The sequence below is a fragment of the Amblyraja radiata genome, chromosome 4 (genome assembly GCF_010909765.2).
Source record: "Amblyraja radiata isolate CabotCenter1 chromosome 4, sAmbRad1.1.pri, whole genome shotgun sequence".
Classification (NCBI taxonomy): domain Eukaryota; kingdom Metazoa; phylum Chordata; class Chondrichthyes; order Rajiformes; family Rajidae; genus Amblyraja; species Amblyraja radiata.
The window spans coordinates 20,766,529-20,779,472 of record NC_045959.1 but is presented as its reverse complement, the minus strand read 5'-3'; the positions used below and the strand labels follow the sequence as shown (position 1 = coordinate 20,779,472).

The 12,944-nt window shown below is 41.7% G+C and overlaps 1 protein-coding gene across 3 annotated transcripts in view; it reads left to right on the top strand.

Moving 5' to 3' along the window:
• The window catches only part of atp9b (ATPase phospholipid transporting 9B (putative)), a 341,291-nt gene that overhangs the window by 36,077 nt on the left and 292,270 nt on the right, over window positions 1–12,944 (top strand). For all 3 annotated transcript variants that reach the window (XM_033019057.1, XM_033019056.1, XM_033019058.1), the window contains exon 2: window positions 11,129–11,302. In XM_033019057.1, the coding sequence (XP_032874948.1) occupies window positions 11,129–11,302 (174 nt within the window). The remainder of the gene's footprint in view (window positions 1–11,128; window positions 11,303–12,944) is intronic.

Here is a 12,944-nt window from a genome sequence, read left to right as displayed (position 1 = left end):
GGAGGTAAAGCGACAAGTGTAGCACTTCCTGCGGCTGCAAGGGGATGGGGTGGGAAGGGGAGTGAGAGCAGAGCTACGGGATATAGAGGAGACCCTGGTGAGAGCCTCATCTATAGTTGAAGAGGGGAACCCCCATTCCCTAAAGAATGAGGACATCTCCGATGCCCTGATTTGGAACACCGCATCCTGGGCGCAGATGCGGCGTTGACGGAGGAATTGGGAGTAGGGGGATAGAGTGTGGGAAGAAGTGTAGTGCAGATAGCCATGGGAGACAGTGGGTTTGTAGTAGATGTCGGTCAGTAGTCTGTTACCTGCGATGGAGATAGTGAGTTCCAGAAACAGTAGGGAGATGTCAGAGATATTCCAGGTGAATTTGAGTGCCAGATGGAAGTTAGTGGTGACATGGATGACATCAGTGAGTTCTGCATGGGTGCAGGAGGTAGCACCAATGCAGTCATCAATGTAGCGGAGGTAGAGTTCAGGGATAGGACCACGTTACGCCTTGAACAAGGATTGTTCGACGTACCCTACAAAGAGGCAGGCATGGCTGGGTCCCATGCGCATGCCCATAGCTATGCCTTGGATTTGGAGGAAATAGGAGGAGTCAAAGGAAAAGTTGTTGAGGGTAAGGCCCAGCTCCGCTAGGCAGATGAGAGTATTTGTAGACTGGATTGGTTGGCTCTGCGGTCGAGGAAGAAACGGAGGGCTTTAAGACCCTCCTGATGGGGGGATGGAGGTGTAGAGTGACTGGACATCCATGGTGAAGATGAGGGAGTGGGGGCCTGGAAAACGGAAGTCATGGAGGAGACGAAGAGCTTGTGAGGTGCTTTGGACATAGGTGGGGAGGGATTTGACCGGGGGGATAGGATGGAATTGAGGTATGTGGAAATAAGTTTGGTGGGACAAGAACAAGCAGAATCAATGGGTCTGCCAGGACAGTCAGGTTTGTGGAGGTAAAATCGGGCCATGCGGGGATGGGGAACGATGAGGTTGGAGGCTTGGGAGGGCAGAGAGCCGGAAGTGATGAAGCCCGTGATAGTGTTAGAGAAAATAGCCAGGTGCTCGTCTGTGGGGTCATGGTCCAAGGATAAGTAGGAGGAGTTGTCTGAGAGTTGGTACCTGGCCCCAGACCGGTGGAGATCATTGCGCCAGACTACCATGGCACCTCCAATGTCGGCAGGTTTGATCACCCAGTCAGGGTTGTTGCAGAGTGAGTGGAGGGGGGGGAGAGGTTAGAGTGAGAAGATGCAAAACTCAGATGGAGGTGAATATTCCAAAAGGATTTGGAAGACCGGGATGCAAACCTATCGAGGGTGGAAGACGTCACACGTAACCAAACAGAATGCCGAAGGCTTGCTGCCCAATGCGCTCAACAGTGTGGGAGGATCCAAGTCTAAGTAATGATCTTAAATCCATATGGAGTACCTTTGAAGCACTATCACTGATGTATTCTTTGGAATTTGATTAGTCGGTTTACACACAGCAACAACCTGCAAAGTCTTTGGCAATAGTTGCAAAATAAGTAATGACTTGCCACCAAAGAGGACAAAGACACCAAGCATATGGAAGTTTCACAACTTCTTCAGGTTGCTGGGAATATTGCTTTGGAAATATATTGTCATTCTTTAATCACTGAACCAGAATGGGGAACGGCCTATGGAACACAGCCATGGAGCATGTTTACGAGATGGCCTGCAGCAATTCACAAAGGCTGGTTGAGAATGATCAATAAATCTGAGCAAGCTGGTGACATCAAGATCCTATTGGTTTAAGTGCTCTTAAATAAGTAGAGCCAGGATAAGGGCCTCATTACCAAATACTTGCGAGGAAAAAGCCAGAAGACCAATATTCACCATATTGCACCTTTTGCATCCCCAAGAATGTTTTATCAACCAGTAAAATACTTTGGGAGCATCTGACTTCAATGGAATCATCATTGTTTACGGGAAATTGTGACTAACAGTTTTGCATAGGAGGGGTGAGCAAGCAGTTAATGTGAGTTTGAGGGAAGGGGGAAAGAATAAACAAATGGCGGTGTTTATGGACGTATACACTTGGCTGGAAACTAGCCAACATTTTCCCTCTTGTAGTCCAGTCGGAACTTGTGCATCTTTTTAAACGGGCAGATGGGCTCTAATTTAATATATTCTTTGGAAAACTGGCACCTCTGAGCAGTGCAGCACTTCCTGTTTCATTAGTGTCTGTTTGAAGTAGGGCTTTAACTCGCCACTTTTTGACTCCAAGGCAAGAATGGAACCACTTAGCTAAACTGCCAAATTCAATAAATAATGCAGTTACCAAGATATATTATCCATCAAGTCACCATAAATATCAGTGAATTCATGTGTTTAAAGGATTGGTATGCAGTAAAAGAAGCATGTTTTTAATCTGATAGTTTGAAGAAGGATCTATTTAGAGGACATTTGATCTGTGCAGCATCCTGCCATTCTGTGAAATTTGTATTAGTCCAAAGATTAACAGTATCAGTAACTATTCTCTATTTTTTGCTCTTTATGAATTGATTCAACACAAAATAGAATAGCTAGCATGCATTGTAATATAGAAAACTGAGTAGAATATTATTTTTTTTTTAAGTTGTAGGTAACACTGCCATAGGTCCATTTATTGCTCTTCCCGATTGAGGTATTTCAATGCATTGAGAATATGAATTTCTTTGCAGAAGGGTATGCCACCCTTCTGAATTTCCTTTAAAATTGGAAGCTTTGATATTAAGAACATTTGTTTTATTTTCAGCATTTCCTGCCCCCTCTGTTTAATTTGGGAATTGTGTAACATTCATGGTACAGTAAGCAGCCTCAGTAAGTGATCTGCCTTACTGTTTGTTTGATAGACTAAAGAGTATTGCATTTATGCTGAGAGTTTTGATGTTTGCCGTTTTGTATCCTTTGTTCAGCCTATTTCTCTTACTTTCATTGTTAAAAGTACCAGTCTCAGAAATAATTACCTGGAACTGTAATGTTCCATGACTGACAATATAGTAACTTAAGTGAAAAGGAATGTCACATCATTGAGGCATAGACTAGAAGAGACGTGGTTAATACAGTCCACAATGTGTTTGCCATGTCTATGAAAAAATGCATAATTCATCACTTTATTGTTGACTTTAAATACTGCGCACAATTTTGCAGCACAATGGGAAAATTGCTTATGTAAAGTATTAAATTGCTTGCCAGTTCAGATGCTACATTAGAAAGTCAGATATGTTAGACCTGATGCACATTATCTATCACCAGCCAATGACTGTATCCTTTGTTATATTACTTCTGGATGCTAGCATTCAGCAGAGTATGATTGAGGCAAAGCAATAATTCACAAATATTACAATAGCTGAAGCTGGAAATCTGTTTTTGTGTCGGACATTGGTTTTGATTAAAATCTGCCAAAAATGCTATTTGATGTCAAAATTACCAAAGGAAAATATATTTTCTGGGCACACTGTCATGCCATGGTGACATAAATTGTGCTACATTGGTCCAGATGAATCCTATAAATCAATTTACTTTAGCTTATCATTTTGCTCAGTGGTTTGACCAAGCGAAATCGAATAAATTTAAAATTGATTTTGTTCATTTCCTTGTGAGAAAACATCACCCTGAGATTCAACATCTCTCAGAGATGTGGCTTGGAATTGTCACATTTGGGGAAAAAAAACGATTGTTACAAATTACCTGAAGAGTAGGTAGGAGCCTAAGCTGGCCAACAGGTAAGAGGAAATGTGGAAACGAAGAACTGCCGATGGTGGTTTATACCAAAGATGAAGTGCTGGATTAACTCAGTGGGTCAAACAGCGATGAAAAAGGATAAGCATGGTGATTGGCCAGTATTCTTAATGCATGAGCTATGGTTTTTCCTGTGACACTCACTGTGATCTCTTGTATTCAGACTATGATTAAATATCCCACTATTAAGTGCAACAGTTTGGTGGTCATAATTTGGATATGCAAAGGGCGTTGAAGTATATGAGAGTAGTGGGTGCTTTGCATGTTTATTCCTTCACTTAAGCAATGAAGTCATGGTGCTTACACTTCTTACCATTGACATTCACCCTTCATCTAAAAAGACATGACCCAGAAAAAGAAAAGATGGGCTGAGCATTTATGCCAATATAAAACACACACTCCATCCCATGTGGACTTGAATCCAAAGGGAAGACCAAGACTTGCATTGCATAGGTATTATTGCCAGTATCACATTTCATTAAATATGTTACTGAAATATAGGTTTCAGGTTAGATGTACTGATATTCATATGACAAGGTAAAGATCTGTAAACAATTCTGAACACAATTTACTGGGAGAAATTTCTCAGATTGAGTAAAATGTTCTGTTATAATGAAAGCTTTCATTTGGCAAACTGGGCACCAGATACGTCACAGTTCATTCTACATTTTTAATGACACTGCTTTTTTTTTAAATCTCCAGCCGACCCCGCTTTATACAATGCTCTGCAACAACAGACTCTGCAGGTCTTGTGTCAAAGTACTAAATGTTCTGTGACGCAATTGTGCAAATATATAAAAGTCGTGAGCTTTGTTGGCTATGTCTAAAATTTGCAGTTATGGCATCTTGGAATGGGAAAGTCGGTGGCTGTAAGTTCTATTCCCATGTCCTCAAAGTGCATTAAAGTTCTATGATTGCTTTGGGGAGCTTGATATGTTGAGCTTGGCGCATGGAAGCGGAGGGGCCTCTGCTGGCAGTGATGGATAGCACGATTGCAATAGTCATGGGTTGTGGTATAGGCGGAGGTGGCCTTGCGAGGCCAGCAGCCAGGTAAGAGACTGGATCAGTGCAGCTTACAGCAGTTAGCGGTGGTGTTGGAATGAGTCGGTGGTATCATGCTGGGCCAGGCTGACCCCTATTTCAGTCCTGAAAATTAAGAATTGCATATCTCCTTGGGCCACGATATTACTATTCAGAATCTTGGAATTTGCAAGATGGAGCTAGAATGTAGCAACTCTGTATGCTTTTCCAGAAGAGGATGCATTGTAGTCATGTACAGTATGATTTGACTGGAACAAGCTTTTCATTGTATCTCTATGCACATTATAATAATCAACTAAACAGTTGTTTAATCATTTAAGGATTTTCTTTCAGTTTGAGAATATTTTGATTTAGGAATTGTCTCATAAAAATTGTGGAATTTTTGTATTGTATTTATTGAATAATAGTCTCAGTAATATACACTTGCTCAGAAATAACATTTTCTTTCCTGAGCAGGTTTCTGGCAACTAATCAAAATTCTAACCATATGACTACTTCCATAGGAGTTTATAGAGCCAAATAACCTTGAAAAAGGCTGCCTCCAACAGGATTACTTTGGTTATCCTCATTTGGCCACATTATATGAAAAAAGCAACAATTACCAGAATGTTGCATTCTGCAGTCGATCAGGAAATTATATTTTAGCAGGAAAGCATAATAAAACAAAATGCTCAGCATGGCAGGCAATGACTGTGAGAAGAGAAACAGCATTTTGGGTTGAAGACCTTTCAGTTATAACCTAAAGATTTAACAGCTGAAGTATTTTTAACTTGCAATGCAACATTTGAACTTTGAAGGATGTATGAAATATTTTTGACTAGATTCAATGATTGCATCCAAAAAACTACAGGAAGAACTCAGCAGGTCAAGCACTGAGTTCCACCAGCAGATTTTATTTGTTCCTGATTCCAGTTTCTTGTGTTTTTATGTAAACATATTTTGTTTTGTAGTTGAACTTGAGGGGCCTCTAACTTATTCTTAACTTTTCTAATGCCACTTCTGTTTCACTTTACTTTTCCCTTCTGAGCTGACTTTAACTTGGTTAGGTTTGGTTAGGCTTTAGCCTTTGCGGATGTAATTATAGCATATGATGGATTAAATCTAAATAACAATTGAATCGGTCAACTTCTGACTTTGACAGTACTTTGTTTTTTACTGATTGTACCATTTGAGTGAAGCTATGACTTTAGGAAAAATAAAACTCGTTTCTTGAGACTGGAAGTCGTAGAAAGGTTGAATACTGTATTTTAAGGCTAATGGAACTAAATTTAATTGTTTACCAATCATTTGTGTTTGGAGTTGGCTTTTGAAATAATAGATTTTGGTGTTCCTCGTGTATATGGGTTTAATTTTGCGACATAAATGGTAACTTTGATTGTATTGTATTCTTGTATTGTATTCAAATTTATTGTCATTGTCTCAATTAGAGACAACGAAATGAATTTTCCTTACAGGCAGTATCATAAAAATAAATAAATAATAAATAATAAAACATATTAAAAATAAAATTGAATTAAAAAAAGAAAAGCACAAACACAGAAAGTCCACGGCACAACATAACACAGTGGCCCCAAGGTGAGGAAGGCACCATAGTCCAGCCAGCCTCCCCTCCGATCTTCCCAGATGTTCACCCGTGGTCGGGGCCTTCCGAGCACCCGCAGTCGCCGCAACGGGCGGCCCGATGTTCAGGCCCTCACGCCGGGCCGGACCTCCTGATCAGCCGCCTCCCGCAGCCGGAGTCCGCAGCTCCCGAGTCCGCAGCTCCCGAGTCCGCAGCTCCCGAGTCCGCAGCTCCCGAGTCCGCAGCTCCCGAGTCCGCAGCTCCCGAGTCCGCAGCTCCCGAGTCCGCAGCTCCCGAGTCCGCAGCTCCCGAGTCCGCAGCTCCCGAGTCCGCAGCTCCCGAGTCCGCAGCACCCGAGTCCGCAGATCCCGAGTCCGCAGCTCCCGAGTCCGCAGCTCCCGAGTCCGCAGCTCCCGAGTCCGCAGCTCCCGAGTCCGCAGCTCCCGAGTCCGCAGGCCGAACGTTGTTGATCAGCGCCGCCCGCGTTGGGAGCTCCGCAAACCGCAGCTCCATGATGTCGGTGCAGCAGGTCCAGCACTCCGGGCTCCAGACGGCGATCCCCGGTAAGGCATCGCCAGCCCCGCGATGTATCAGCGCTGTCCCGCCGCTGCTGGAGCTCTGGTCGATCCCGGCAGGAAAGGCCGCGCCAATCCAGTAGGTAGGCCGCTGGGGGGGTGAGGACGCGACTCGAATAATAGTCGCGTCCTCTCCAGGAAGCGACTGAAGGACGGTATCCCCCTTACCGTGCCCGCTTCCCCCACATAAAGACATTTAAAAAAACATAAATGTTTTGATCCCCCCATGTCTAAGATCTTTTTGAACATCTACATTGATTCCATTTGCCTGTGGTAGGACTGTATCTTTCTATGCCTTGCCTAATTGTCTCCTTGTCTCTCAATGTAGTAACTGAAACTGATACCTGCGTCTGGCAGCAAGTTGCAGATCTCAACCAGCAAAAAAAACGAACTGCTGGAGGAATTCTTATAGAAATATATAAAATTATCAAAGGACTGGACAAGCTAGATGCAGGAAAAATGTTCCCAATGTTGGGCGAGTCCAGAACCAGGGGCCACAGTCTTAGAATAAAGGGGAGGTCATTTAAGACTGAGGTGAGAAAAAACTTTTTCACCCAAAAGTTGTGAATTTATGGAATTCCCTGCCACAGAGGGCAGTGGAGGACAAGTCACTGGATGGATTTAAGAGAGAGTTAGATAGAGCTCTAGGGGCTAGTGGAGTTGAAGGATATGGGGAGAAGGCAGGCACGGGTTATTGATAGGGGACGATCAGCCATGATCACAATGAATGGCGGTGCTGGCTCGAAGGGCCGAATGGCCTCCTCCTGCACCTATTTTCTAATTCAGTGAGTCAGACAGCATCTGTGGGGGGGAAATGGACAGATGATAATTCGGTTCTTCTAATGAAGTAGAGGGGAGATAGCTGTAAGATAAAGGTGAGAGGAAGGGATGGGGCTGGAACTAGCAAGTGATTGGTGGATTCGGGTGTGTGGGTTATTGATAGTCTTGATGGCAAAGGCCAGTGCTGAGAAAGGACACATAACTGTGATAATAGGGCTGAGTCAGATCATGGATATGCTAGGAATCTCAGAACTGCTATTGGAGGAGAACTTCTTTGAAGTTGGCACACTTTGAGGAGACTTTGCAGCAGAGCAGTATAAACCAATCAACCTGAATCCCTCCTGTCACTTGGAATTAAATTAGTCTGCAAATGCTCCACCCAACTTTCCTTTTGATTTATATCGCCTATAGCCTTAGATGATCTTTCTTGTTGTCTGCTTTTGCAAACTTGCTAATCAAACCTCGTACATTCATATCCTAGTTAATATAGGTCAAACAGAAGGGTCCCAGCAGAAATCTCTGTGGTACACCACTGGTCACAGATTTCCAATCAGATAAACATCTCTCCACCACTCTCCACCCTCTGCCTCTGATCACCAAGATTGTTCCACTTACATTCCAACTTCTCCTGTCTATAGAATAGCATTTCCTGTGTACGTCTATTTTTATCTGACCTCGCACTTGTTTGATTTCTTAAATTAAATTTGAGATTTTCACATGAGAATTTTTATAACATTTTTAATGTTTCCATGTGTTACACATTTACGATAAGAGAAGCAGGCAAAAGTTATTTCTGAAATATTCCATGGATTTATTTGGTCATTTGCCATGCAGTACCAACAATTGCCGTTTCACAGGTTGAAAGAACTTCTCAAATAGGACAACATGTTCCATAAATAGGGGAACATACTGTGACTTTTGGTGCTAAACTGTCTTGTACAGCCAGCTAGTTTGTGAGCAGATTTTAATTGAAGTTTGAAGTAATTTCATTTTAAATCACAAAATTTTTAAAAGAATTTTACGAGAAATCAGGTAATCCTTAAATTTGATGAAAACTTTGGGAAACCAACTAAATCATCTATCAAGTGCTTTTGCTGGAATATTGTTACAACTGACCTGCACTTTATTCCATAACGTAACATTCAATATTTGGACATGCCGCCTTTTAGTCTGTGGTTCCAAATGATCACTAATATAAGAATGCTGCTGCCAAGGAATAGTTTTAGTATCATGTAATGCAAAATACTATATAGTGTGATTTTTACATATCTGTTTGCTCTCCTGTTCCTTTGTCATCTTTTCTAAGTGTGCTATTTTCAAGTTATTACATTTTCATTTTTAAATGAAACCTGTTTGCTGTACCTAGTTGATTTAACGTCTATTTTGAAAGTTGGAAATGCTTATGAAAAATGGTTTCCAAGACATTGGCAGGACTGGCTGCAATAACACTTTGTTCAGCCAAACTTATACATAAGTCAACCGTTTGATACTTCATTACTTGTGATCAAGGAGGTCTGACTAGTATATCATCTTTAGTTTGGTTCTCATTGTGCTAGACAAGTTAATACCCCTCGAAGTATGTTAACATTTCACGTGACTGTTTTGAACAGAAGCACCTGTATTCTGACAATTCTATACCTTTTATGATTGTGAAATCTTATATTGTTCATTGCCTACTTGATTCCTCTAGTGAAAATGTATAACCCTAAATAACTCCTCTTTCATTCTTTTGGTCTTTTTTTGCGAGACAGTCAAGTTTGAACCTCCTGTTTGATATTGACTTGGACGAAGCAATGGTAAATGAATTGGATTCTCCCTCCATTTTGGCCAGTGGACATGGAAGGCAACTGAGTATTTTCAGTTTGACCAGACCATGTATGAAATTTCGCAACTTCCTGCTACGAGTGGTACATTGCACCATTAGATCTAAGTGAATGTGAAGAGGCTTGCTTCCAGAAATAATCTGAGTGGATATGTAATGGATAAATTGAAAATGCAAGTTATTTTTGCTCAAAATAGAAAGGATTGCAATGGCATACTGAGCCAGATGTGTTTTTATGGCAACCTGTCAACTTCATGGTCATCATTATAAATACAGCGTTTTTATTTCAGATTTGCGATTCATTTCACTGAAGTTCCCCACCTGTTGAGATAGGATTCAAACTTATGTCTGCGTTACCAGTCCAGCATTAGGATTGCCTGTCTAGTAATTTAATCACTAAAGCCCTTGTCAGGCAGCATCTGTGGTGAAAAAAAAAGTGACTTTTTGGATTTATGACCTTTAATTAGAAAATTCTCTTTCTGAAATTTTACTTGAATGATTTAGTGTCAAAATTGCTAATGACTTTATTGATAGCTGTTGTCCTCGTGTAACCTGTTCAATGATTTGTATCTGGCTTTTCAATATTCCTCACAATAATTGCCTTGTATGCATACATGATAAATTGATGGTTAGGTCTTTATGAAAAGGCAGGCGTGACCTGTTTACAAAGACAAATACACACGATTTCTTCCGGCCTTGATAGACATTTTTTGCAAAGCACTCTCTATCTTGAGAGGGAGAAAAAAAAAGATCTTCAATGTATACAATGAACTTGGAAGAAAAAGTATTTTAAATGAGTTTTCTCAAAAGGCAGCTACTGCATCCATGAAACTTTCCTTAAATCTTTTTAAGCTTGTTATCATAGCTTTGAAGTATTTAATCATTGAAATTGCTATGTTATATTGAAGTAATTCATGAACATTTTGTTGCCAGGCCATGTCACAAATCCCCACCACCCAAGGCATCTGTCACAGAGAAAAAAAAACATTTAAACATAAAATCCAAAATATATTGAGAGTGGCAATGGTGGAAAGAGCTACATAATATCTACATCTTAACAGATTTTCAGAGCAAAGGATAGAAAATTACAGGCAATTTTCTACATATGATGAATTTCTAGATGCGCTAGATATGGGAATAAATCACCCAATTGGGCATATGTTCAGATTTTCTTCAGAAGGTTGTAGTTCCTTCTATCCTTCGCAGTGGATGGTCACAGAAATCCTTGGATTTGTAACTCTGAACCTAATGGATTTCAGATTTGTTCAAACCAGTGTGCACTGTTACTCAGTGAAAATTGAGATGTGGTAGTGTGTGATGGTCATCATGGTGATGGCAGTTGCAAAAGAATATTCAATAATTTCAAGGGATTATCTCTAGTCTGCATTTGGTCTGAATTGCACTCAGTTGATGTAGATGTTTGTTAGTGGTCTGCAAAGGATATAGTTGTATGTATAAAATTTGTAAGGTTGTTAATGCTTGTGAATATTATGTAAATATCTTCGAAAACTCTACAAAAAACATTTAAATCATCTGAATTTTTTTTTGAATTAATTTAGCAGCAGCATGTGATGGTGCTAGATTAACTTTGTTTAATTTTTGGACACAGGTATCAAGTGGAAGACGAGTCATTAAGTTTAGATGAGATGCCATTGATGATGTCGGAAGAAGGTTTTGAAAATGATGAAAGTGACTACCATACATTACCAAGAGCTCGAGTTACTCAGAAAAAGCGAGGACTAGGATGGTTTGTACTTGGCGGATGGAAATTACTTTGTACGAGGTAAGGTTATTTATTCTATTGATATTTTTCCCTCCAACTTGTTAATTTGCAATGTAATACATCCAGTGAATTAATGAATTTTTTTAAGAAGGAACTGCAGATGCTGGAAAATCGAAGGTACACAAAAATGCTGGAGAAACTCGGCGGGTGCAGCAGCATCTATGGAGCGAAGGAAATAGGCAACGTTTTGGGCTGAAACACTTCTTCAGACTGATGGGGGGGGGGGGGGGGCAGGGAGGAAAAAGGAGGAGGAGGAGGCTGAGGGATGGGAGGAGACAGCCCGAGGGCTGGGAAAGGGGAGGAGACAGCAAGGGCTAACAAAATTGCTGGGCTGAAGTGCTGAGCCACCGGGAGGTCAGGTAGGTTCTTGCGGACCGAGCGGAGGTGTTCGGTGAAACGATCGCCCAGCCTCCGCTTAGTCTCACTGATGTAGATCAGCTGATATTAAGAGATGCAACACCTGTCCCTTTACCTCCCCCCTCAACTCCATTCAAGGCCCCAAGCAGTCGTTCCAGGTGCGACAGAGGTTCACCTGTACCTCCTCCAACCTCATCTATTGCATCCACTGCTCTAGATGTCAGCTGATCTACATCGGTGAGACCAAGCGGAGGCTTGGCGATCGTTACGCCGAACACCTCCGCTCGGTCCGCAAGAACCTACCTGACCTCCCGGTGGCTCAGCACTTCAACTCACCCTCCCATTCCCCGTCCGACCTCTCTGTCCTGGGTCTCCTCCATGGCCAGAGTGAGCAACACCGGAAATTGGAGGAACAGCACCTCATATTCCGCTTGGGGAGTCTGCATCCTGCGGGCATGAACATTGAATTCTCCCAATTTTGTTAGCCCTTGCTGTCTCCTCCCCTTCCTCAGCCCTCGGGCTGTCTCCTCCCATCCCTCAGCCCTCGGGCTCCTCCTCCTTTTTCCTTTCTTCTCCCCGCCACCTCCCATCAGTCTGAAGAAGGGTTTCGGCCCGAAACGTTGCCTATTTCCTTCGCTCCATAGATGCTGCGGCACCCACTGAGTTTCTCCAGCATTTTTGTGTACCAGTGAATTAATGATGTAACTTGAAGGGCGGCATCTAACTGTCACTCTATTGTAAATTGATGCGTTAAGATGCAGTAATCTCAAGGTGTTTGAATGTTTGTCCATGTTGTTAGGCAGGGCCTATTGAATGGCATCCAGCCTGGGAATGATGGGACCAGAACCATACAGTTAAAAGTTAGACTTCTATAGTTTATGGAGTTTTCTTCTGCTCTTATACAAGTCAAGATTTGAAATCATTTAAATGAGTTGGTGAGTGATATGGAGAACTTTTTTAAAAGCTTCAATGAGGCAGTATACTGGCTATTCAACACAATAATATACACCTAAACTGGTTCTAAGGCCTGATTTCATGTTGTAGTTTCTGCGAGATAAGGATTTTGTCTGACATGCTGGGATTTCTCCAAAGATGGTGAAGAAACTAACCTCTCTGCTTCCATATATTCGAATATTATCTTTAGAAGAATTTAAAAATCTAGCCTTGTGTAAACTTGATCTCGGTGGCAGCTGCATTACCTTGCTGATAAATGATAAGATTTGCTTTTATTTTGCCTTAATTAATATCCTTTGGCAGCAGTATAATTTCTGAATGCACCTGCAAA